The 22,708-nt window shown below is 41.0% G+C and overlaps 1 protein-coding gene across 3 annotated transcripts in view; it reads right to left on the reverse strand.

The window, feature by feature from the left end:
• Positions 1-22,708, reverse strand: part of ATP9B (ATPase phospholipid transporting 9B (putative)) — a 323,289-nt gene that overhangs the window by 64,659 nt on the left and 235,922 nt on the right. For all 3 annotated transcript variants that reach the window (XM_056521396.1, XM_056521395.1, XM_056521397.1), the window contains exons 12-15: positions 21,820-21,980; positions 14,633-14,775; positions 3,870-3,982; positions 674-922 (exon numbers count right to left, since the gene is read on the reverse strand). In XM_056521396.1, the coding sequence (XP_056377371.1) occupies positions 674-922; positions 3,870-3,982; positions 14,633-14,775; positions 21,820-21,980 (666 nt within the window). The remainder of the gene's footprint in view (positions 1-673; positions 923-3,869; positions 3,983-14,632; positions 14,776-21,819; positions 21,981-22,708) is intronic.

The raw sequence follows: 22,708 nt of genomic DNA on the forward strand, positions 1-22,708 counted from the left end.
AGTTAATTTGTAAATTACTTCTATTAAAAAATCTTAATCCTTCCAGTACTTATCAGCTGCTGAAGTTGAGTTGTTCTTTTCTGTCTGATAACAGTGCTCTTTGATGACAGAGAGCAGTCTGTCTGTCTCAGGAACTGTCCAGAGTAGCAGCGATTCCCTATAGAAAACCTCTCCTGTTCTGAACAGTTCCTGAGACAGACAGCAGAGAGCACTGTTGTCAGACAGAAAACAACTCAACTTCAGCTGCTGATAAGTACTGGAAGGATTAAGATTTTTTAATAGAAGTAATTTACAAATGTGTTTACATTTCTGGAGTCAGTTTATATGAAAAAAAATATATATATTTGGAATATATACATGGAATACCCCTTTAAAATGGCTTTTCTGATAACCAAACAACCATAGTAGGAGCTTCTAGGGTAAAGAAGTGAATAATAAGTGCAATGCAGACAGCACTACTTTTGCAGTCAGAAGTCCCAGAAAGCTTGCCAAACCCCACAACACAAGTGTGCACAGAGCTTACAACACATTAAGCTGTCTCTGTCAAGAAATGTCGGGTTATTCAGTGACCACAATTTTTTCTGCAAGATATCAAATAAAAAAAATAAAAAAATGATACATTTGTGAAAAAGCCAGCATTAAATAACATCATAAGGGCACCAATCCCACTGACCTCATCAGGGCTTGAGGCTTGGTAGGTGCGGTTATCATCACTGAAGTCCTGATCCACTTCCGCATACTCTGTTTCTCCATTTACACCAACACGAGATTCATACACAGGAGTTACATTATGGCACAAGGCAATCGCTTTCACTGCCTCGTGGACCCGGCTGCTAACAGTCTTACGAACTTTTGGTGCTGAAGATTGGACTTTTCTTGAAGGAGTTGAGCTGGTATTGTTATTATTTGTTTGGGGCTGCACCTAAGAATGAAGAAAAAGAATGAAGGACATTTTCAAAGTATAATAACATTTTCAATTGTTATTATAATATCACGAAGGTTTATAGGAGAACATTTTTCATTAGAAATGACAAACCCACCTGTACGACTTAGAAGGTTTCTGGCATTTATCTATTCAGGAAATGTATGATAATGAATTCACTTTTATAACATTGCATCTCATTTATAGGGGTTTTAAGGGACTTTATGATAAATGGTCTATCCACATCCGCTGATCATCAGAGGGGGGCTGACACCCAGCACCCCCCACTGATAAGCTATTATGTGCCCCACACTATACAGAGGATGGAAGCCCTGTGCCGTTCATTGTATAATGGTGGTGCCAGGTTTACTTCAATGACAGCCTATGGGCAATGGATGTCACTGTATATTTTGTCTATACAATGGCATCCCCTGGAGGCAGATGTCAGAAAATCCTCCCAATAACTATCTCTGATTTATAGTGTAAACATAACCTAACATGTAAGAGAGCCGCCAAAGATGCCTCCAATGACAGAAAACCAATGAAAAAGGTACAGATATTTCAACACGTCTTAATTATTTATTCCCTCATAGGTAAACCACATTACTTAATGCGTCTGCTAAGGGCCCCTTGTAAAAAATGCCCCAGCTCTCTTTGGTTCTATCACCTTATATATTGAGTGCTAAGAACCTGTGAGCGCCATTCTGCAAAAAATGCACTGTAAGCAAACAAGGAGGTGGGGAATGGGTTCAATGTTCAAGGAATGCTTATGTCAAGGGAAAAAAACACCAGACTCTCCAAAAACCTGCTTTAATGTACACCACTGCCACTACTGTTAAATGGTTAAAAAACAAAGACACTCATATATGACAGATAGTTATGGATTTAAGAAATAGAAATGCTCTTTATGTATAATGGAGACAGAAGAACATATCTAATATTTTATAATGTATACCATTTGAAGTAGAAAAGCTTGTTCTTTTTAAAGGATTTAGACTTGTATTCTCAGTGACGAGGGAATGTTTTCATCTCCAACAGTACATAATTAAGTTGAATGATACCAGGCAACACCTAGCAAACTCCCATCATTATTAGGTGCACAATATGGATGCTTTACGTTCCAATGTTAAGTAACACTGTATAATATACACCCACCATGTCCTTATGTGCTGTCGCAATAAGAGGAGCCCACTTTGGAGCCATATGCTGTCTTGGGCTCAGTGCACTGAGCCACTGATCCGTGAACACACTGCCCATCAAATTACAGTGCTGTATAATAATGGGTTTAACTTTTCTGCTCATCTGCTTCTCAACTCCTGCTTTGAACCTTTGCATTTGCATTCTCCATTCGGCGATGTCATTACAGACGCAAATAAATTAAGCTGATTTACTCCTTCTGAATTATGTTATGTTTATTGATGCTTGTATAATTTAATTTCACACAGATTCCATTAAAGATTATGCCCTCTGTCACGGAATGCTTCCAGTGGGAAAATATAATCATGTTATAATAGATTTCTCTGTTGCATTATTGTAGACATACAAGAGTGTTGTCTTTGTATTAATAAAACAGGACACAATATGAGGGAGGGAAATCAATGTCACAAGACTACCACTGCCTAACTGGTTAGGTGACTGGAAACACTTATTATCACAAATTGAAAATTCCCTGCATGTTTCTGGAGCGGTTTCATGCGAGTTTAATTAGGATCTTCTAGGTAAACACATCTGCTGTCAGCGTACGGCCAACCGCTTACAACAGGTGGCATTATAAATAAAAGTGCTACATTTACATGGGATGTTTGGGAACACTTTAGGTCCTGTTCACTTAGGTCAGATTTGATGCAGTTTTTGACATGGTCTCTGGACCAAATCGGATGCCAATCTGCATCGAATGCATGTGAATTCCGCAACCTCATTTACATGCAATGGAAAATGATCATGATGGATTATCACTGCTTTCACAGAAAAAGATCCACCACAGACAAAAGTGGCAGGGTGGCAAGGACATGGAATACCCTCAATGAATACTAATAAGCTAAAAAAAAAAAAAATATGTTAAAACTTTAAAAAGTTAAAAGTTAATACTTGTAAAAAAAAACTGATGCACAAAAAGAGCAGAGGTCAAAGGCTCAGCTAAGGATTTCTGCTGCGGAAATAAATGTTGGATGGAAGGATGACATGTGAATGTTCACTAAAATTTATCCTGGCCCCAACATAGATAATACTTCTATACTGGGACCACAGACAAGGTGCCAAAAGAGTTAATATAGCAGGTGACTTTTTTTTTTTAAAAGTTGATACTTTCAGTGTTACACGAGTGTATATATTTCGGGTGCAGTTTTGGGATCTATGATGCTGCAAGTTCTGGTCAGTAAACCAGCGGACGAGCAGAGACACTCTGCTGTAATAGAGGGACAAAATGCACTTCTAATACACTCATATAAAACTGGTCTTTCAAGAGGAGTAACTTGAAAGCATAAAAAAACTTTCATAAAAATTTTTTTATGCAAAAATGAAATTGCCCATGTCCTTAATGTTAACAGTAATAGAATAGAACATATTGGGTACCACTGTAATTGTACTGACCCACAGGACAAAGATAACATGTTCGTTTCACTGTGAAATACACTGAACAACAAAAAAACACAGCAATTGCTACATTTATTTCAATTTTATCACACAAATAATTTTCTTTTTGGTTTAACAATATGGTAAAATGAAAGGTGTCAGATGTACAATTGGGCCTTCAAAAAACAAGCCCTTATATTGGTCTGTAGATGGAAAAATAAAAGAGTTATGGCTATTTGACGGTAAGGAGAAAACAAAATGAGAAAACGAAAATTGGCCTGCACCTTATGGGGTTAATTCACAAGCACAAAAGAAAAGATGTGTGCCATATAGAGGTATTATTTAGCAATTTAAGTGGCTAGGGAACCTGACTTACCGGTGAGTAGGCGCTTGCTACATGGCTCTGGATTTCGTCCATTGTATCTGTGCCATAAGACACAGTGCCTAGGTGAAGACGCTTGAAAACCATTTCATTTTGGGTAAGTGTTCCTGAAAGACATATTAAAAAGTCAGATTATTTTAAATCATTTTTTTTTTTTTAATACATTTTACGATGCACTACATTTAAAAAAAAGAGAAAAACAAATATCCAAACATCTGACAAACTGTAGGGTACAAATTATTTGTGAATACTGCCACCTCCACATGAATCACTTAGGATTTAGTTTTTTGTTTGTTTCACCCATATCTTGTACATTATTTGTTTCATTCCAGCACAGCTGCATCGATTCATTTCATTATTCTATCTTGGTCATGTGATCACCAGTATGACCTACAAGAAGTTACAAGGCTTAAGGTGTCACCTGGCTCAACTCTAGTAGCCTGATAAGATGATTAGGTGAGTGATCAAACTACGACCACCCTCCCCCCCCCTCCCAGTCTCTCTCTCTGCACAGCCGAAAGGTTTATTGGAAATGTAGGCAGCAAAACAGAACCATTTCAGTGATAAATCTAAAACGGAGCCTAAACCATGCCTGCCACATCAGCTAAAACAGATAAGCACAAGGAATTACACCTCTACCTATACATTCTCTAAAGGGATGTATTTGAGAAAACAAATATTTTTACATTTTCAGCCACAAGAAACAGGATTGTTGATGATGGGAATACCCCTTTACCATTTATGCTTCTTATATGCAGGATCAGACTGCAAAAAATAAATGAGCATGTACATTTACATAACTGAGGAACATAAATCAACACATTGACAAGAGCATTGGTTTTAATATTTGTTCGTACAAGGGACATCCCTTGCCATAACATATTAGCATGATGTTTTCCTGTATGGACATTGATTTTGTAATAATTAGCAAATATATGATATATATATATATATATATATATATATATAAAATTAAGGAGGCAAGATGACGTAAAAAAAAAGTGTGAAATTACAGGGAAAGCTAAATAATATCATTCCCAAAAAATAGCAGTAGAAAAGAATCATGGCTTGTTCATGACGAGTATTGTAGACTTTACAAATCTCTTACTCTCTGAAGTGAGATTACTGCTGGTTGAAGGTTAATCCTTGGAAATAAGACTTTCTGTGAACATATCTACAAATGGGATCAGAGACAAATCCAGGTACATGATAGCAAAAATAGTCTTTTAAGGAGGAGTGCCTTTATCCAGCCAAAACTGGCCTGCTGTGGAAGTATAACTATATCAAAACAGAAGAAGCACTACAGGAAGGGAGATTTTGGGAGATTAAAAGTCAAGTGTCTCTTTTTATTTTGAGCGTTTGGCTGAGAATTAAGAAAGAAAATATACAGTACATCCTTTACAAATACTGTATATAATAGATATGTATGGAAAGTATTTATGGGATAAAGAAACCAGTTGGAACATCATTTATGTGGACCACACAAGGTCTCTCACTGCTGAAATAAAATCAGAAGCCAATAAACTGGAATAAATGTACTAGGAAATATACGTAGTTCCAGTCATTTTCTGGGCTGGAGTAAGAATGGAGTTTTTTTCTCTCTCATTGTTTTCAATAATAATTAAGAACGCAGGGGCAAAACTACCGCCATAACAATTGCTACAGGGTAGTCAGGGGATCCCAAGCCAGGTAAGCTAGGTATAGAATCTTCAGCCAGGTATTAAGCATTTTTTGTATTCTGCTATGTGAAAATAGGGGCAAAATAAATTACACAGATTCCATCAGAAGCTCTAAACTTAAGGACCTTTTATGATCCCATCAAAGATCATTGTGCACTAGTTAAAGACCATAAGCAGCTAGATCATTGTTTTCCAACCAGTGCGCCTCCAGCTGTTGCAAAACAACAACTCCTACCATGCCCAGACAGCACTGCTTGGAGTTGTAGTTTTGCAATAGCTGAAGGAATACTGGTCAGGAAACACTGAGCTTTATGCTTAAGGACCTTTAAAGCACAAAGAGGTAGTGAGGGCAGAATCTGTGCGGCTATAGGGAAAGGGAAGGGAGCCATGGAGATATGTTTTGGGGGGGACTGAGCAGCAGTCTAAGAAAGGGGTCCACAAGCAACAGTCTATGCGAGATGGGGGCAATAAGCAGGAGTCTATGTGAGAGAGGGGGGCCATGATCGGTAGTCTTTGTGAGAGATGAGTGGCCTTAAGCGGGAGTCTATGTGAGAGAGGGGGGCCATGATCGGTAATCTTTGTGAGAGATGAGGGGCCTTAAGCGGGAGTCTATGTGAGATGTGGGCCATGAGCGGTAGTCTATGTGAGAGATGAGGGGCCATAAGCAGGAGTCTATGTGAGAGAGGGGGGCCATGATCGGTAGTCTTTGTGAGAGATGAGGGGCCTTAAGCGGGAGTCTATGTGAGATGGGGGCCATGAGCGGTAGTCTATGTGAGAGATGAGGGGCCATAAGCAGGAGTCTATGTGAGAGAGGGGGGCCATGATCGGTAGTCTTTGTGAGAGATGAGGGGCCTTAAGCGGGAGTCCATGTGAGATGGGGGCCATGAGCGGGAGTCTATGATGTGAGAGAGGGGCGAGCCATAAGCAGGAGTCTATGTAAGAAACAGTGGCCATGAGTGTCTATGTGAGACACACTGTAAAAGGGGTTCCATGAGCAGGAGTCTATCTAAATGGGTGCAGAAAGAGCAGAGTGTGGAAATGGGGGGAGCTTTTGGTCTGACTTGGGGTATGAATAATTTTGCACTTTAGCCTGGGGCACATAGTTTTTTAGTTTGCCCCTGATGTTATGTTATTGCTACTAAATCTGAAGCACAGTATTTAGGAGCAGTAGCTGGCACAGTATTGGTGGTAGCAGCAGGATGGCAGTTTAAAGGATAGGGGGTTGTGTTGGTATTGAGGCTGGGCATAGGCTGTTAGAACTGTTAAGAGTTTTGGAATACAACGATAATAGTTCTATAACACCAGGGAGTTCTGTTTTGGTTATAGTCCACATTAGGGGAAGCTACTCTTGTCCCTGCCTTTTTCATAGACTGTCACTACTGTCCCTGCCTTTTTCTTCTAGGCAACATGTAACTAATCCCTCAGTCAACTGACATTATGTCCCGTCTCTCATGGATTTTACAGTTAATTGAGAGTGAATGATCAGTGCAGGAGGAGGAGGTGGTGGTGGTAGGTGGGGAGGGGCTAGAAGTATTGGCTGGATGAATGTCTACACATTTACTTGGGGGACATTTGACCTCCATTCTTGTGACCAGTGGGGGTCATGATGGTCAAACCCCACCATTCAACAGCAATATGTGAGGTGAAGATACAACAATGCATGACTAGGTCAATTTGCCTTTCTTTAGCATCCTATCATTTTAGCATCCACTGATTAAGTCTTTGCTATAAATAGATTCCTCTGGAAGCTGGGAGCCTGGGAAAACCATGGTATGCAAAATAATCTAATACAGTATAAAATAGAATGTTTCACATCAGGTTTACAAACTAGCAAGGACAGATTTTCAAACACGGGTATGTTCTAGAAATAATGGACAGTTGATAAGTAGTCACCAGAGACACTTCTGCTACAAGGGACACTCCAAAGCAAACTATAGTAAATAGTTTAATCTTGATTCAATGTTAGATTATATAGGCTATATCAGGAATTAGATTTGACAATTCATGAGTTCCTGGCTGCATTATGCTTTAAACAATGACATTATTAAATGCAACGAGTAAGAAGATTAAAGTTTTCCCAGCAGATTACCTACAAATTATCTTTCCTCCTGTTTCAGCATCATTTGTTCATTTATCACATAACATCAAGTATTTCTGGTCAGTGTCAATATGCTCTGCATCTTTGTAGTTAACAGATGTCTTCTCTTGTCGAATGAATTACTTTAAGTCTCACGCACTGCTGGCCACAGATGTGTCACTATAGCAACATCATTAATTTCAGATCTTACCGGAAACATGCACTCCAATCAAACCTAATTATACCATGTTGCTTTCTTGTCCTACAATAAGGAAACTATAATGCAATTATTGAGATACTTCGTTCTCCATTCTGCAGTGGCAAATGAGACAACCACTGTGATGGACTCTCCATGTCAAAAAGCTTATTGATGAAGCACAATCCCAATTTGCAATCATACAAAGGGCTACCTTTCAATTATAGAAGAAATGTAATGCTCCACAGAAGCAAAAACTCATTCTTAATCATTTTACCACAGCTGAAAACTTTCAGTTCTGACAATATTTAAACATTTGGTTTCCTTTAACAAAATCTCTTATTTCTTTAGCATGATTTTTATTTCTTTCTTATTTACTTGTCTGTGCCAATTTGTGCTATATACAAAAATGGTCATAGGGATGATCAGTACGTCATGTTGTTACTACTGTACATTAAGCATGTCCAGGGCATTGTCTTGATCTTGTAAAGTATGTCACTGGCACACACTAATATATAGCTAGATTGGCAGGTCACTTGTGCATGTGAATTAGGACAGGGGGCATAAATACCCCTCTATATTTCTTGCATCACGTAACCAGGACCAGAGTTTGGGACAAAACAGGTGGAGCGGGTACTAAGCCTGCAATTGCGATGCCAAACACAACCTTTTGAGGGTTTTCAGACCTTTCTGCTAAGTTTTTGACTCTGAACCTTTGCTGCCTGCCTAGACCTTCTGCTAAGTTGACTACGCCTCTATCTCATCCTCCGGTACCTCGCTTTTTTCAGTTACCTGTATGGTCGAGCCGTATTGGGGTTAGCAACCTGGGTGTCACCTGCCGCAGCAAATCCACCCTGCTTTGCGGCGGGCTCTGGTGAAGACCAGCAGCACCTTAGACTCCGCTCCCCGGTACGGTCCGAGTCATCAGCCACATAGGTAAAGGATCCACATCCAGCTCCGTGACCGCCCGCATTCTGGTGCGTGACAGTAAGATCCGGCCATGGATCCAACTGGGGCTCTTCTGCCAGACAACTCGGATCTTGCATCTATCATGGCGCTCCAGTCCCAGCAGTTGGCCCAGCAGCTTAACCAGCTATCCACCATGATGCAGCAGTTGCTATCTGCTTAGCAGCAACTGCATCGGTCATAGCCCCCTCCAGCTCCAGTACAGCCTCCCGCTGCTGCGGTCTCCTCCGGAACCAAACTCCATCTGTCGCTTCCTGAAAAGTATGAGGGGGATTCCAAGTCCTGTCGAGGTTTTGTCACCCAGTGCTCCATGCACATTGAGCTCATGGAGGACCAGTTCTCCACAGAACGAGCAAAGGTGGCTTTTGTCATTAGTCTCCATTCGGGAAGGGCCTTGGCAACTCCGCTATGGGATCGCAGTGATGTCATCACTACCAATCTCCAGGCATTCCTGTCGGAATTTCGCACTGTCTTCGAGGAACCTGCTCATGCTTCCTCCGCTGAGACGGCTCTGCTAGTCTTTCTCAAGGCAACTACACTGTTGGCGAGTACGCCATCCAGTTCTGAACCCTGGCGTTGGAGTTGGCCTGGAATAATGAAGCTCTCTGCGCTACCTTTAAGAGAGGATTATCAAGTCAAATTAAGGATATCCTCGGAGTTGCCATCTAACCTGAATGAACTAATACAATTGGCATTCCGGATCGATATCCCTTTCTCCGAGTGACAAGAGGAGCTACGTCAAGAAAGGGAATCTGCACGCCCTTGGGGCTTCCCTCAGTTGGCGCCAGTCTTCCAGCAACCACCGCAATCTTCTACATTGCCCCCCGCAGTGGAGGCTATGCAAGTGGATCGGTCTCGCCTGACCCTGCAGGAAAGGACTCGCCGATGAACCGAAAATCTTTGTCTATACTGCGCCAGTGCAGACCACTTCCTTAAAGGAGTACTCCAGCCCAAAATAACTTATCCCTATCCAAAGGATAGGGGATAAGTTATAGATTGCGGAGGGTTCGAGCGCAGGGACCCCCCGGGATCTCCTGGACGGGGCCGCGGCAGTCTGCCGGAAGTGAAGTTTCGTCCCCAGCAGAAAGCCGCGGCAGACACTCCCCCTTCATGTATCTCTATGGGATTCCTGGAGGGGGCGTGTCGGCCGCCGCGTCATGCGGGGATGGAATGCCCCCTTTCCTGTATATTGCCGCGGCCCCGTACCGAAGATTGCGGGGGGCCCCAGCGCTCGGACCCCCTGCGATCTATAACTTATCACCTATCCTTCGGATAGGGGATAAGTTATTTTGCACTATAGAAGTCCTTTAAGGACTGTCCTCTGCGTCCTCAGCCACAGGGAAACACTCGCACCTAGGGTTTGTTGGAGAGGCCCCCCTAGGTGTGAATTCCTCCTCTCCACGCTTTAATATGACAGTTCAGCATCTTCTTCCTTCCAAAGTGAACCTCTCAGTTCTGGCCTTCCTGGACTCTGGCTCTGCGGGAAACTTTATTGATGCCTCTCTAGTACATAAGTATCGTCTGCCAGTTTTACGCTTCCAGAAACCACTGTTCATCTCTATGGTCAATGGAGAAAAACTGGACTTTACCGTGCTTTATCGCACAGAACCCCTGTTGATGCAGGTCGGAGTCTCCCTTTGGGAGAACTTGTCCTTCTACGTACTCCCACACTGTACTTCACCTACCTTGGTTGCAACTCCATGCCCCACAGCTGGATTGGAAAACCGGAGAAGTCCTTCGCTGGGGTCCGCACTGCAACAATCACTGCATTCACGTACGTGTGACCAAGTTGGAACCTTCGTATAGACCTTTACTCGGGTTACCTTCCTTCCTCCAGGAATTTGCTGATGTATTCAGCAAAAAGCAAGCAGAAGTTTTGCCTCCACATCGTCCATACGACTGTCCAATACACTTGCTGCCCGGCACCACACCTCCCAGGGGCCGTATCTACCCCTTGTCTGTTCCTGAAACTCTGGTGATGTCAACCTATATCAAGGAGAACCTACAGAAAGGATTTATCAGGAAGTCCTCTTCTCCTGCCGGAGCTGGGTTCTTCTTTGTGTAAAAGAAAGATGGGACCTTGCGTTCTTGCATCAATTACCGGGCACTGAATAAAATCACAGTTAAAAACAGTCATCCCCTTCCGTTAATCCCGGAGTTGTTTGACCGTCTGCTTGGTGCCAGGATTTTCTCCAAACTGGATCTCCGTGGTGCCTATAACTTAATTCGTATAAGAGAAGAGGACGAGTGGAAGACCGTGTTCAAAACTCGTGATGGACATTTCGAATATCTTGTTATGTCTTTCGGACTTTGTAATGCTCCAGCAGTCTTCCAGGAGTTTGTCAATTACATTTTTCGGGACCTTCTCTACTCCTGTGTCGTTGTCTATCTGGATGACATCCGCATCTATTCACCCGATCTCCACACTCCCCGTCTCCATCTCCGTCAAGTTCTGCAGCGTCCCCGAGATAATCAACTCTACGCAAAACTAGAAAAGTGTACCATTGAAAAGACCAGCCTTCTGTTTTTGGGATATGTTGATACCAGTCAGGAACTACACATGGATCCTAACAAGTTATACCCTAAACTGGAGTGGCCTCAACCAACTGGACTGAAGGCGGTTCAGCGCTTCCTTGGCTTTGTCAATTATTATTGACAGTTTGTTCCCCACTACTCCACCTTGGTTGCCCCCATTGTAGCTCTAACCAAAAAAGCTGCCAATCCTAAGGTCTGGTCTCCAGAGGCCGAAGAAGCCTTCAAAAACTTAAAATCTGCCTTCACATCTGCTCCGGTGTTGTCAAGACCTGATCCGGACAAGCCTTTATCTTTAGAGGTGGAAGAGTCTTCTGTAGGTGCAGGAGCAGACTTGACACAAAAATACTTCAAGGGTAAGACTGTGACTTGCGGATTCTTCTCGAAGACCTTCTCTCCAGCGGAAAGAAATTGTACTATAGGAGATCGAGCGCTCCTAGCTATTAAGTTGGCCTTGGAAGAATGGCATCATCTTTTAGAAGGCTCTGTGCATCCTATAACCATCTATACGGATCACAAGAACTTGCTTTACCTTCAGACTGCCCATCGTCTCAATCCTCGTCAGGCTCGCTGGTCCCTGTTCTTCTCCAGATTTAACTTTTTTTATTCATTTTTGCCCTAAGGAGAAGAATTTTCGGGCTGATGCTCTATCTAGATCTTCAGAGGTACGAGACCTGGAACCCCATCTGCAAAATATTGCTCCTCCAGATCGTCTGATTTCTGCAGCCCCAACAAGTCTTCAGCGTCTGCCCCCTGGGAAGACTTATGTTTCTCCTCATTTGAGACTCCGGATCTTTAAATGCGGTCATTCTTCTTTGTTGGCTGGTCATGATGGAATCCGTAAATCCTTGCAATTAATTTCCCGACAGTATTGGTGGCCCACTCTGAAACGAGATGTCATGGACTTTGTCTGTTCCTGCTCTGTTTGTGCCCGGGACAAAACACCATGCGCCAATGCTATGGACTTCATTATGGATCTTCCTTCTTCTAGCGGCAATACTGTCATCTGGGTAGTGATGGACCGGTTTTCTAAGATGGCTCATTTTGTGCCTTTGCCTGGCTTACCATCCGCACCACAGCTAGCCAAACTGTTCCTTTCTCATATCTTCCGTCTCCACTGATTGCCGACACATATTGTCTCTGACCGAGGAGTCCAGTTTGTTTCTAAATTCTGGAGGGCACTCTGTTCACGACTACAAGTTAATTTGGATTTCTCCTCACCCCCAGTCTAATGGTATAGTTGAGAGGGTGAACCAGATTTTGGGGGATTATCTTCGCCATTTTGTCTCCTCCCGCCATGACGACTGGTCTGAGGGGCCTATCATAGGTCAAGAGACGTCTTAATCCTGTGGCTTATTCGCTACATCTGCCTTCCTCCCTCCGGACCCAAATTCTTTCCACGTTCTTTCCACGTCATCCCCGTCATCTATAATCTCTTCACTAAAAAGGATATCTCTCCCAACCCCATCTCTGGCACCTCTGATGTATATTCTTTCAAGGAAATTCTGGACTCCAAGCTCATCAGAGGAAAACGTTTCTTTCTTGTTGATTGGGAGGGATTCGGTCCTGAAGAGGTCTTGGGAGCCACAGGATAACATTCTGGATCAGGATCTTCTCAAAAGATTCTTGAACCATAAAAGGAGGGGGAGACCAAAGGGGGGGGGGGGGTTGAAATTTAAAGGGCCAGTGCGCCCATAATTAGTGAATGCACCTGTCCCCATGTTATAAGTTGTTTGCACCTCCCACACTTCCCTGCCGGATCTTCAGTGCTCATTGCCTAAGAGAAAGCATTCCCATTGCCTGTTTTGCCTACATATGTTTTCAGACCTTCCTGCTACGTTTTTGACTCTGAACGTTTGCTGCCTGCCTAGACCTTCTGCTACATTGACTACGCCTCTGTCTCATCCTGCGGTACCTCGCTTTGGCCAGTTACCTGTGTGGTTACATTGCCCCAAAAACAAAGACGTGCTACCCCAAACAAAGAAGGAAATACTAATAATGAGGTTTAAGGCAGGTTCCCTTCTTCAGGTTCAGACTGCTGAATGCTCTGTTCCCTCAGAAATAGCAGGGGGGAAAAAGTGCAGCATATTACAGTATTTTGCCCAGTAAAATGTAAGACACCATGCTGGAAACCCACCAGACACCACTAAAGTCAGTGTAGTCTATCCAGCACCATTCATGTCTGGCACATTCACTGGAACATTTGTCACTTGTTCTGCTCCAATGATGGAGCAGAGGAATGGAGAATACAATGCAGGTATTAATCATGTCTTACAAGTGTAGCTAAAGTTAAACTATAACAGAGGTGGTCAAAAAATGAACTAAAAATGGAAAGTGTTAAGTATAAAACTTATTGGGCTATAATTTGTATAGGCTGAAGAAATGAAAAGTAAGGGGGTCAAAACCTTTAAATATTTGAAATAAGGTTCAAGAGGGAAGTGTGTTTTAAAGAAAACTAAATACAAGAACAAGGTGGCACTACCTGCAGTTAGAAAGAGCAGAAGCAACATCGGAATTTATTTTTTATTTTTTTACTGAAGTAGATGCCTGGAAAAAAATCCCAGAATATTTGGTTCCGAAATTATAATATTTTAGTCAGTATTTTCTCTAAAACCAAGAGTGGGTTCAAAACACGCAAAAAGGTGCACATCTTTCCATTTTTGTTTTACTCTGTTATTCCACTACAGGTTTAGGCAAAAAATATTGACCAAAATACTATGTGACTCTAAACACAGCCTAAATTCAGACATGCATAAAATACATGTATATCTATCCTAAAAAGAAAATGATTTAAAGGCTAGATTAGATGGATGGTGTAAACTTTTTCTGCAGACATCAGCTGTTTGTTAGTTCCCAAGGAAGAGACGTGAGTATAAGGGGAGAATTGTGGTGATGCACCAACAGTATAAAAATTCATGCTGTCATAATCATGTTACATATTTGAGACAGTAAATCTAAATTCATGAAATGGTTACCGCACCTGAATAATAGATGACTCATGTAGCCTCCATGCTGATGCAGCTAAAACTGAATAAATGGGTTATCTAATGCTGATGTACATGAATTTGGATGTACAACAATATTGTTGAAAAGACTGATACAACATGTTTCTGCATGTAGCTACATGTAGCTTATCAAATATTAGACAGCATATGTTTCTGGTTTTGAAATAGCTTGGGAAACATTTTAGACAGTAGTGCATTGCACTGTAATAAACAACAGATTGCATGTGGTAACCAGTATTATAGTAAAGTAAGATTTTAATGTAAAAAGCAAATAATAAGCTGATAAAAAGGGTAAGGATTACCTGTTTTGTCTGTAAGTAAATAGACTAACCGTCCCAACTCTTCTGGAATGGTGCTGGTTCTCACCACTGTGCCAGGTATGTTGTCGTCTCTCATAATCATCCAGCCATATGCAGCTTTCCCCATGTCCAAGTTTACTCGCAAACTGAGAAACAAAAAAGAAAATACTTATTTTCAAATTATTTTAGATGGATGTTTAGTAGATTGTATAATTAGCTTCCATGTTGTCAAGGACACCCACTGATCCTAACACGTGGTTTACTGCATTTATGCCTCAAATTTTGCTATGGAAAAGTGTATTGCATAAGAAATTGAATAGGCTACAGCTTATAGGCAGTGGACACCATTAAATGCTTTTTATATTATTACATTGTAATTATTTTGTTTGTAGAAGAAAAATCCAATGGGGGGAGATTTAGAAGAACCTGTGTAGAAGAAGAGTGGTGCAGTAGCCCAAAGCACCCAATCAGATCACTTCTTTAACCTGTTAAGGACGAAGGGTGTATACGTACGCCCTTGCTTCCTGGCACTTAAGGACTATCAGTAGCCGGACACTCACTGTTAATGACAGGCAGCGGCGATCCCACTGCTGACTCTTTAGACCCGTTGATCAATGCCGATCATGGCGTCTTAAGTGAAACTAAAAATCTCCGGTAGCTCAATGGGGCTCATGGAACCCCCGTTACGTGATCACGGAGGTTACGTGTCTCCTGCTGCAGTTAGCCGATTCACTGATGTAGCCTGGTTTACCCAGGCTATATCAGTGGACTGCCGATCACACTGTGTAATGATATGCCATAGGCATATTATACAGTAAATGCAATCTAACGATTGCTTATCAATGTCCCCTATGGGGACTTAAAAAGTAAAAAAAAAATATAAAAAATTAAAAAAGTTTCTAAAGTTATATAAAACTCCCTCCCCTAAAAAATGTAATTACCCTTATTTTCCCATTTTACAAAAAAAATAAAAAAATGTTTAAACTATTAACCCCTTAACGATCACAGATGTATTTTTATGTTCGTGGCCAGCTCCCGATCAGTGAAGTGCGCTCAGAAGCTTCATATCTGCGGTGTCCCAGTTGATATCAGCAACTGGGACCTGCGGCTAATACTGGACATCACCAATCAAAGTTAATTGCAATGTCTAAAAAGGGAGAATATGCTGTCGGTTAGCTCAGCGGAACGGTTCGGGACCGCGGTGGTGAAATCGCGGCGTCGCGAACAACTGAGAGGACAGCGGGAGGCTCCCTACCTGGCTTCACGCTGCCCGATCGGCGTTTGATTGCTCCAAGCCTGAGATCCAGGCTTGAGCAATCAAGCTCAGATAACACTGATCAATGCAATGCTATGGCATAGCATTGAACAGTGCTGGCAATCAGTGTAAGTCATGTTATAACCCCCTATGGGGGCTATAACATTGCAAAAAAGAAAAATGTTAAAAAAGAGTTAATGAATGTGATTTAACCTCTTCCCTAATAAAAGTAAAAATCACCCCCCTTTTCCCATTAAAAAAAGTGAAAAAATAAATAAATAAACAAACGTGGTATCACCGTGTGCGTAAGTGTCCGAACTATAAAAAAAAATAGCTTATTTTTGGTCACTTTTTATACCATTAAAAAATGAATAAAAAGTGATCAAAAAGTCCAATCAAAACAAAAATGGTACTGATAAAAACTTCAGATCATGGCACAAAATATGAGACCTCATACCGCCCCATACACAGAAAAATAAAAAAGTTATAGGGGTCAGAAGCGAACATTTTTAAACGTATTAATTTTCCTGCGTGTAGTTATAAATTTTTTCCAGAAGTATGACAAAATAAAACCTATATAAGTATGGTATCATTTTAATCATAGAATAAAGGTAAGATGTAATTTTTACCGAAAAATGTACTGCGTAGAAACGGAAGCCCCCAAAAGTTACAAAATGATGTTCTTTTCTTCTATTTTTTTGCATAATGATTTTTTTCCCCCATTTCGCCGTAGATTTTTGGGCAAAATGACTGATGTCATTACAAAGTAGAATTGGTGGTGCAAAAAATACCCCATAATACAAAAACTGCACCCCCCAAAGTATTCAAAATGACATTCGGTAAGTGTTTTAACCCTCTAGGTGTTTCACAGGAATAGCAGCAAAGTGAAGGAGAAAATTCAAAATATTCATTTTTTACACTCGCATGTTCTTGTAGACCCAATTTTTGAATTTTTGCAAGGGGTTAAAAGGAGAAAATTTTTACTTGTATTTGAAACCCAATTTCTCTCGAGTAAGGACATACCTCATATGTCTATGTTAATTGTTCGGCGGGCGCAGTAGAGGGCTCAGAAGGGAAGGAGCGACAAATGGGTTTTGGGGGGCATGTCACCTTTAGGAAGCCCCTATGGTGCCAGAACAGCAAAAAAAAAAAAAAAAACACAGCATACCATTTTGGAAACTAGATCCCCTCGGGGAACATAACAAGAGGTAAAGTGAACCTTAATACCACACAGGTGATTCACGACTTTTGCATATGTAAAAAAAAAAAAAAAAAAATTAAATTAAAATGCTTGGTTTCCTAAAATGCTTGGTTTCCCAAAAAATTAACATTTTTAAAAAGGGTAATAGAAGAAAATAAAAACAACATTAGAAGCCCAATTTCTCCCGATTCAGAAAACACCCCATATGGGGGTGAAAAGTGCTCTGCTGGCGCACTACCGGTCTCAGAAGAGGAGTCACATTTTGCGTTTGGAAGCAAATTTTGCTCTGGGGGCATGCCGCATTTAGGAAGCCCCTATGGTGCCAGAACAGCAAAAAAAAAAAAAAAAAAACACATGGCATACCATTTTGGAAACTAGACCCCTTGGGGAACGCAACAAGGGGTAAAGTGAACCTTAATACCCCACAGGTAACATTTTTTAACTAAAATGCTTGGTTTCCCAAAAATTTTACATTTTTAAAAAGGGTAATATCAGAAAATACCCCCCAAAAGTTGTAACACAATTTCTCCCGAGTACGGCGATACCCCATATGTAACCCTAAACTGTTGCCTTGAAATACGACAGGGCTCCAAAGCGAAAGAGCGCCATGCGCATTTGAGGCCTAAATTAGGGACTTGCATAGGGGTGCACATAGGGGTATTCTACGCCAGTGATTCCCAAACAGAGTGCCTCCAGCTGTTGTAAAACTCCCAGAATGCTTGGACAGTCAGTGGCTGTCTGGCAATACTGGGAGTAGTTGTTTTGCAACAGCTGGAGGCTCCGTTTTGGAAACAGTGGCGTACCAGACATTTGTAATTTTTATTGGGGAGGGGAGGGGGGCTGTGTAGGGGTATGTGTATATGTAGTGTTTTTTTACTTTTTATTTTATTGTGTGTTAGTGTAGTGTAGTGTTTTTAGGGTACAGTCACACGGGCGGGGGTTCACAGTAGTTTCTCGCTGGCAGTTTGAGCTGCGGCAGAAAATTTGCCGCAGCTCAAACTTGCAGCCGGATACTTACCGTAAACCTCCGTCCACGTGAGTGTACCCTGTACATTCACATTGGGGGGAGAAACATCCAGCGGTTGCAAAACTACAACTCCCAGCATGTACGGTCTATCAGTGCATGCTGGGAGTTGGAGTATTGCAACAGCTGGAGGCACACTGTTTGTGAAACACCAAGTTTGGTATCAACCTGAGGTGCCGCATCTTGTACCTCACCTGCCGAGCCTTCAGCATTTGGTTATCAGCACATTATTTGGTTTATTGTCAGGGAGGATAAGTATTTAACCTGACCGTACCATTACACGTGCAGGACTTTATTTATCTTTTTTGTAATTTCCTGTGTGGCTGATTGTGGCCTATTTTGGACTAGCAGAATAGATATATATTACATTATTATATTTATTTGACTATGCTGGCCAACCCTGCGGTTATTCCTTATTGGTTTGTTATACCATCTGAACTATACCAACAGTAAATCGTGTATTGTTTTATATCTAAATTAGACAATCTGCTGTGTGCTGTCTCATATCTCATTTATCATATGGGTTTTGCCAATGCTGAAGTTTTTTGTATTTTTGTATTTTGGTTTTTCTACTGTACCATCTATGTGTTTATCTGAACTGCTCAGTGTTTTTTACCATCTATGCCTAGCATCTGTCAACACCAATGGTAATTCCCTGATGAGCCTATTCCAATAGGATAGGGGAAACGCATTGGATTTGGGACATTTTTGTCCCCCATTGGTTTTTTTAACATTGTTGTGTGATCACTTGGCACGATTTATCTAAAATTTATTTTTTTGGTGGGAGCCCTGTGTTGTACACTAGCCATCTAGGCTACTATACCCTTCCCTGGTTTATTTTTTCCCTCACGTAGAGGTAGAGTAGGGTCCGTCACCGTGGTTGAGGCCACCCTGTTAAGGAGGTGGGTCCCTCAAAAGGCAGGGCCAGAGGGACGGGCAACTACTAATAGTGGGCACCATTCCTCCTCCTATAGTTACTATCCATCCAATTATCATTATTAGCTTTGGAATCCCGAGACTATTAGTGGTCTTTCTACCTATATCCAAGTTCATGGCTGTGTACTCCACAGGGCTCCAGGGGTTTATCAGTACATAGGTGTTTTTCATTATCTATATTATATTTTACCTTCTAATGAATTAAGTAAAGGTTATGTTTTAATTGTTGTCATATCATTTGCTGAATAGTGAGGTCCTTGTCGGTGAACCCCTATCCAAAGATGTCTGATCGCAGGGGTCCCACCACTGGGGACCCCCACAATTTCGCATGCAGCCCCCACCTCTGAGTCTGCCGGGTCACGACTAGGGGGCCGAAGTATCGTGATGTCACGACTCCACCCCCGTGTGATGTCACATCCCGCCCCCGCAATGTAAGTCCCCAAAATGGAGTGAATGAGCAATAGCTAAGCACCATGGGGAAGGAGGCTCAAAATGAAAAGGTAGGGCACTAAAATCACCTTCTCTCAGGCATGGTTCACACCACGTTTTTGCAATAAAAATTCTGTATACGTTTTCAATGTGAAAACCACATGCATTGACTCTCCATTGAAAACCGTATACCAAACGATGCATCCGGTTGTGTCCGTTTTTTCCCATACCCAAAACCGTAGCCTACCATGGTTTTTGGTCTGGGTGAAAAAGTGTATACATTTTTAACATGGCAGTCGATGGGAACTGTACAGAACCGTATGTGCGTACGGTTGCATACAGTTTGCATCATGCGGTTTTTGACACCAAAAGTTTTTTTTCTTGGAATTTCAATCAAACAAGTGAAACTTTATTCATAATGGAGTGAAAAGTTAAAAACGTACACTTTTTTTTTCTTAAAAAATTGATGCAACCGGACATCATTTTTCAAACTGTTTATGGTTTTCAACCATATACGGGTTAGGCTTTGTACACATGTTTTAGTCTGGTTTTGAGGAATCCGTTTTTCATCCAAAAACCTGATGCGGGAACTGTATTGCAAAAACGTGGTGTGAACCCAGCCCCGCTATTCTTACTCGCAAATCTAATAACAACATGTAGGTTTTAAATCTTTTTTTAACCCCTTAAAGACACAGGAATTTTTCACTTTTGAATTTTAGTTTTTTCCTCCTCGCATTCTAAACATCATGACACTTTCCAATTTTCCACCTACAGACCCATATGAGGGGCAAAAACTGCCAAAAATAAAACCAAAATGTCATTTTGCAACTTTTGGGGGCTTTCGATTCTACCGAGTGCAAAAAATACCCAAATACCCAGATTATATAGGTTTAGTTTTAGTTTAGCACTTTAAAAAAATATAGCTTTTTGTACGAAAATAAGTATGCTTAAAATTGTCCTCTTCTTACCCCCTTAACTTTTTTTTATTTTTCTGTATAAAGGGATGTGTGATGGCTCATTTTTTTGCAAATTGATCTTTAGTTTTTATCTGTACTATTTTTTTTTATGGGATTTTTGATTGACTTTTGTGATTTTTTTTGTGGGATATGCAGTGACCAATAATATGCATTCTTGTACTTTTTTTTTTTTTTACGTTTACGCCATTGATTCTGTGGTTGAATTAATGTTAAATTTAGTTCTAACATTTATGCATGTTGCAATGCCACATATGTTTATTTTTGTTTGCATTATTTTATTTAAAAAAATAAATAAAAATTTTTACATTTTATTCACTATTTTTTAGTCTCCATAGGTGACTATTACGGTAATTGAAATCTTTAGATTGCAAACACTGAAAAATGCTGCTCCATAGAACAGAACTGATCTGTGATATTGGTCGCTCCATCACTCCAGCCTGCTTCATGGAGCATTGGAGCACCGATTGGATGGCGAGGAGGAAGGTTAAAGACCTTTTGCCGTCATCTCAGCTGATCGGGGACCCTACAATTTGCCGCGGGGGTCCCTATCAGCTCCATGGAACTACTGGCAAGAAATATTTCCCATTTCAGACACCATGATCAACTTTGATTGTGGCGTCTAAAGGGATAATGCCAGATGGCCCAATCAGCTATGTCCGTCATTAGCCGTAAGTCTTGGTTGGTCATAGTGACCAGGACCCACCAGGTATGAAGCACGTTCCATTCCTGAGCGCGCTTCATATCCTGCAAGATGGACATACAAATACATCCTGCGTCATTAAGAGAAAGAATAGGTATGCTTTAAATGATTTTACCATTTGCAATAACTGTGATGGCTGAAATATGTAAGTGTTTGTTGCTACAACTGTTCAGCTTAAATGTGTCTAATAAGGAATTTTAGGTCTGGGAGGGAAAGCAGAAGCACTGAGCAGTGTCTGTTTATATTAAAAAAAAAAAAAAAAAAAAAAAAAGAATGGCAAAAGCCTTTTCTTTGGCCCACTCCAGATACAATTTCAATTTGTTAAAAATAAAAACTCAATATTTCAGATGATTCATATGCATCTTTGACATTGAGATACATAGTGACAGTATTTTACATCACAATGTTAACACTAGCTTACAAACACACTACTGCTATACTGAGTATTAAATATCCCGATTAGCCTAGTAAAATGAACATTGCACAAAAATACGACAGTATAGCTTTCTGCAGAGAGATCCTTCAGGAATCAGCAGATTTTCTGGCACTTTCTCACTCAGCTTCCTGATAAGATCAATTTCCTTCACAATGTGAGCCAAGCATATATATCAAAAAATGCAACATTCAGTGAAATTAGACATCCTTGTTTTTCTTTGCTACAAATATACCTTATCGGAATGATGTAGGAAAATAACAAAAGGAACCGGAACAGGTAGCGATACCAGGGGCCAACAAACCCCTGCAAGGTGACCATTACTACGGAGAGAGCCACCAGAGCCAGAAATAAAGCCTTTGTTAGATGGTTCAGTTCTAGATCCAGGAGGCCCACCTGTGCAAAGACATCAAAGAAAAATGATTCAATGTACTATTACATATCTAAGTATGCACCACCTTAACAATGTGAATGTTATTTTTTATATCATATTTTCAGGAAAACATATATTATTACAGATAATGCACACATCTGACATAGGAGACCAGTTTACATGCACTTAGCACAGACTTTCCCTTTCAGTAATTATAAGACATTATGAGAAACACTATTCTGCAGATAGTTAGATAAGTGCTTGAAAGGAAACAGCGCTTGTGACTTGGAACGTACTGCATTTCAGGATTTCACATTACATTACTAGGGTGAGTTCATAACTTTCAAGCAGGGGAGTCAGTACCCTCAGCTTTATGCACAGCTTGGCTGGATGGGAACTAAATAACCAAATCATTCTCCACAACACTCCACTTATACAGTAGACAGATGAAGACTGCATGTAATGTTACTATGTGAGATAAAAGAAAACCTATAAGAAAAAACACATTGGCCACTTTTCATCTCTAAATGGATCCAGTTGTCTTAACCCCTATAGAACTGGGAAAATATTGGCCATAAGGACCGGGCCAAGTTTTATATTTTAAATTTTCTTGCTTACCTTTTAGGAGACATAACTCTTATTTTTCCATCCACAGACCCATATGAGGGCTTGTTTCTTTCAGCCAACAATTGTACTTTGTAATTACACCTTTCATTTTACTATAAAATGCATGGTGGGAATTAAAAAATAC

This window comes from Hyla sarda, chromosome 5 (genome assembly GCF_029499605.1).
Source record: "Hyla sarda isolate aHylSar1 chromosome 5, aHylSar1.hap1, whole genome shotgun sequence".
Lineage (NCBI taxonomy): Eukaryota > Metazoa > Chordata > Amphibia > Anura > Hylidae > Hyla > Hyla sarda.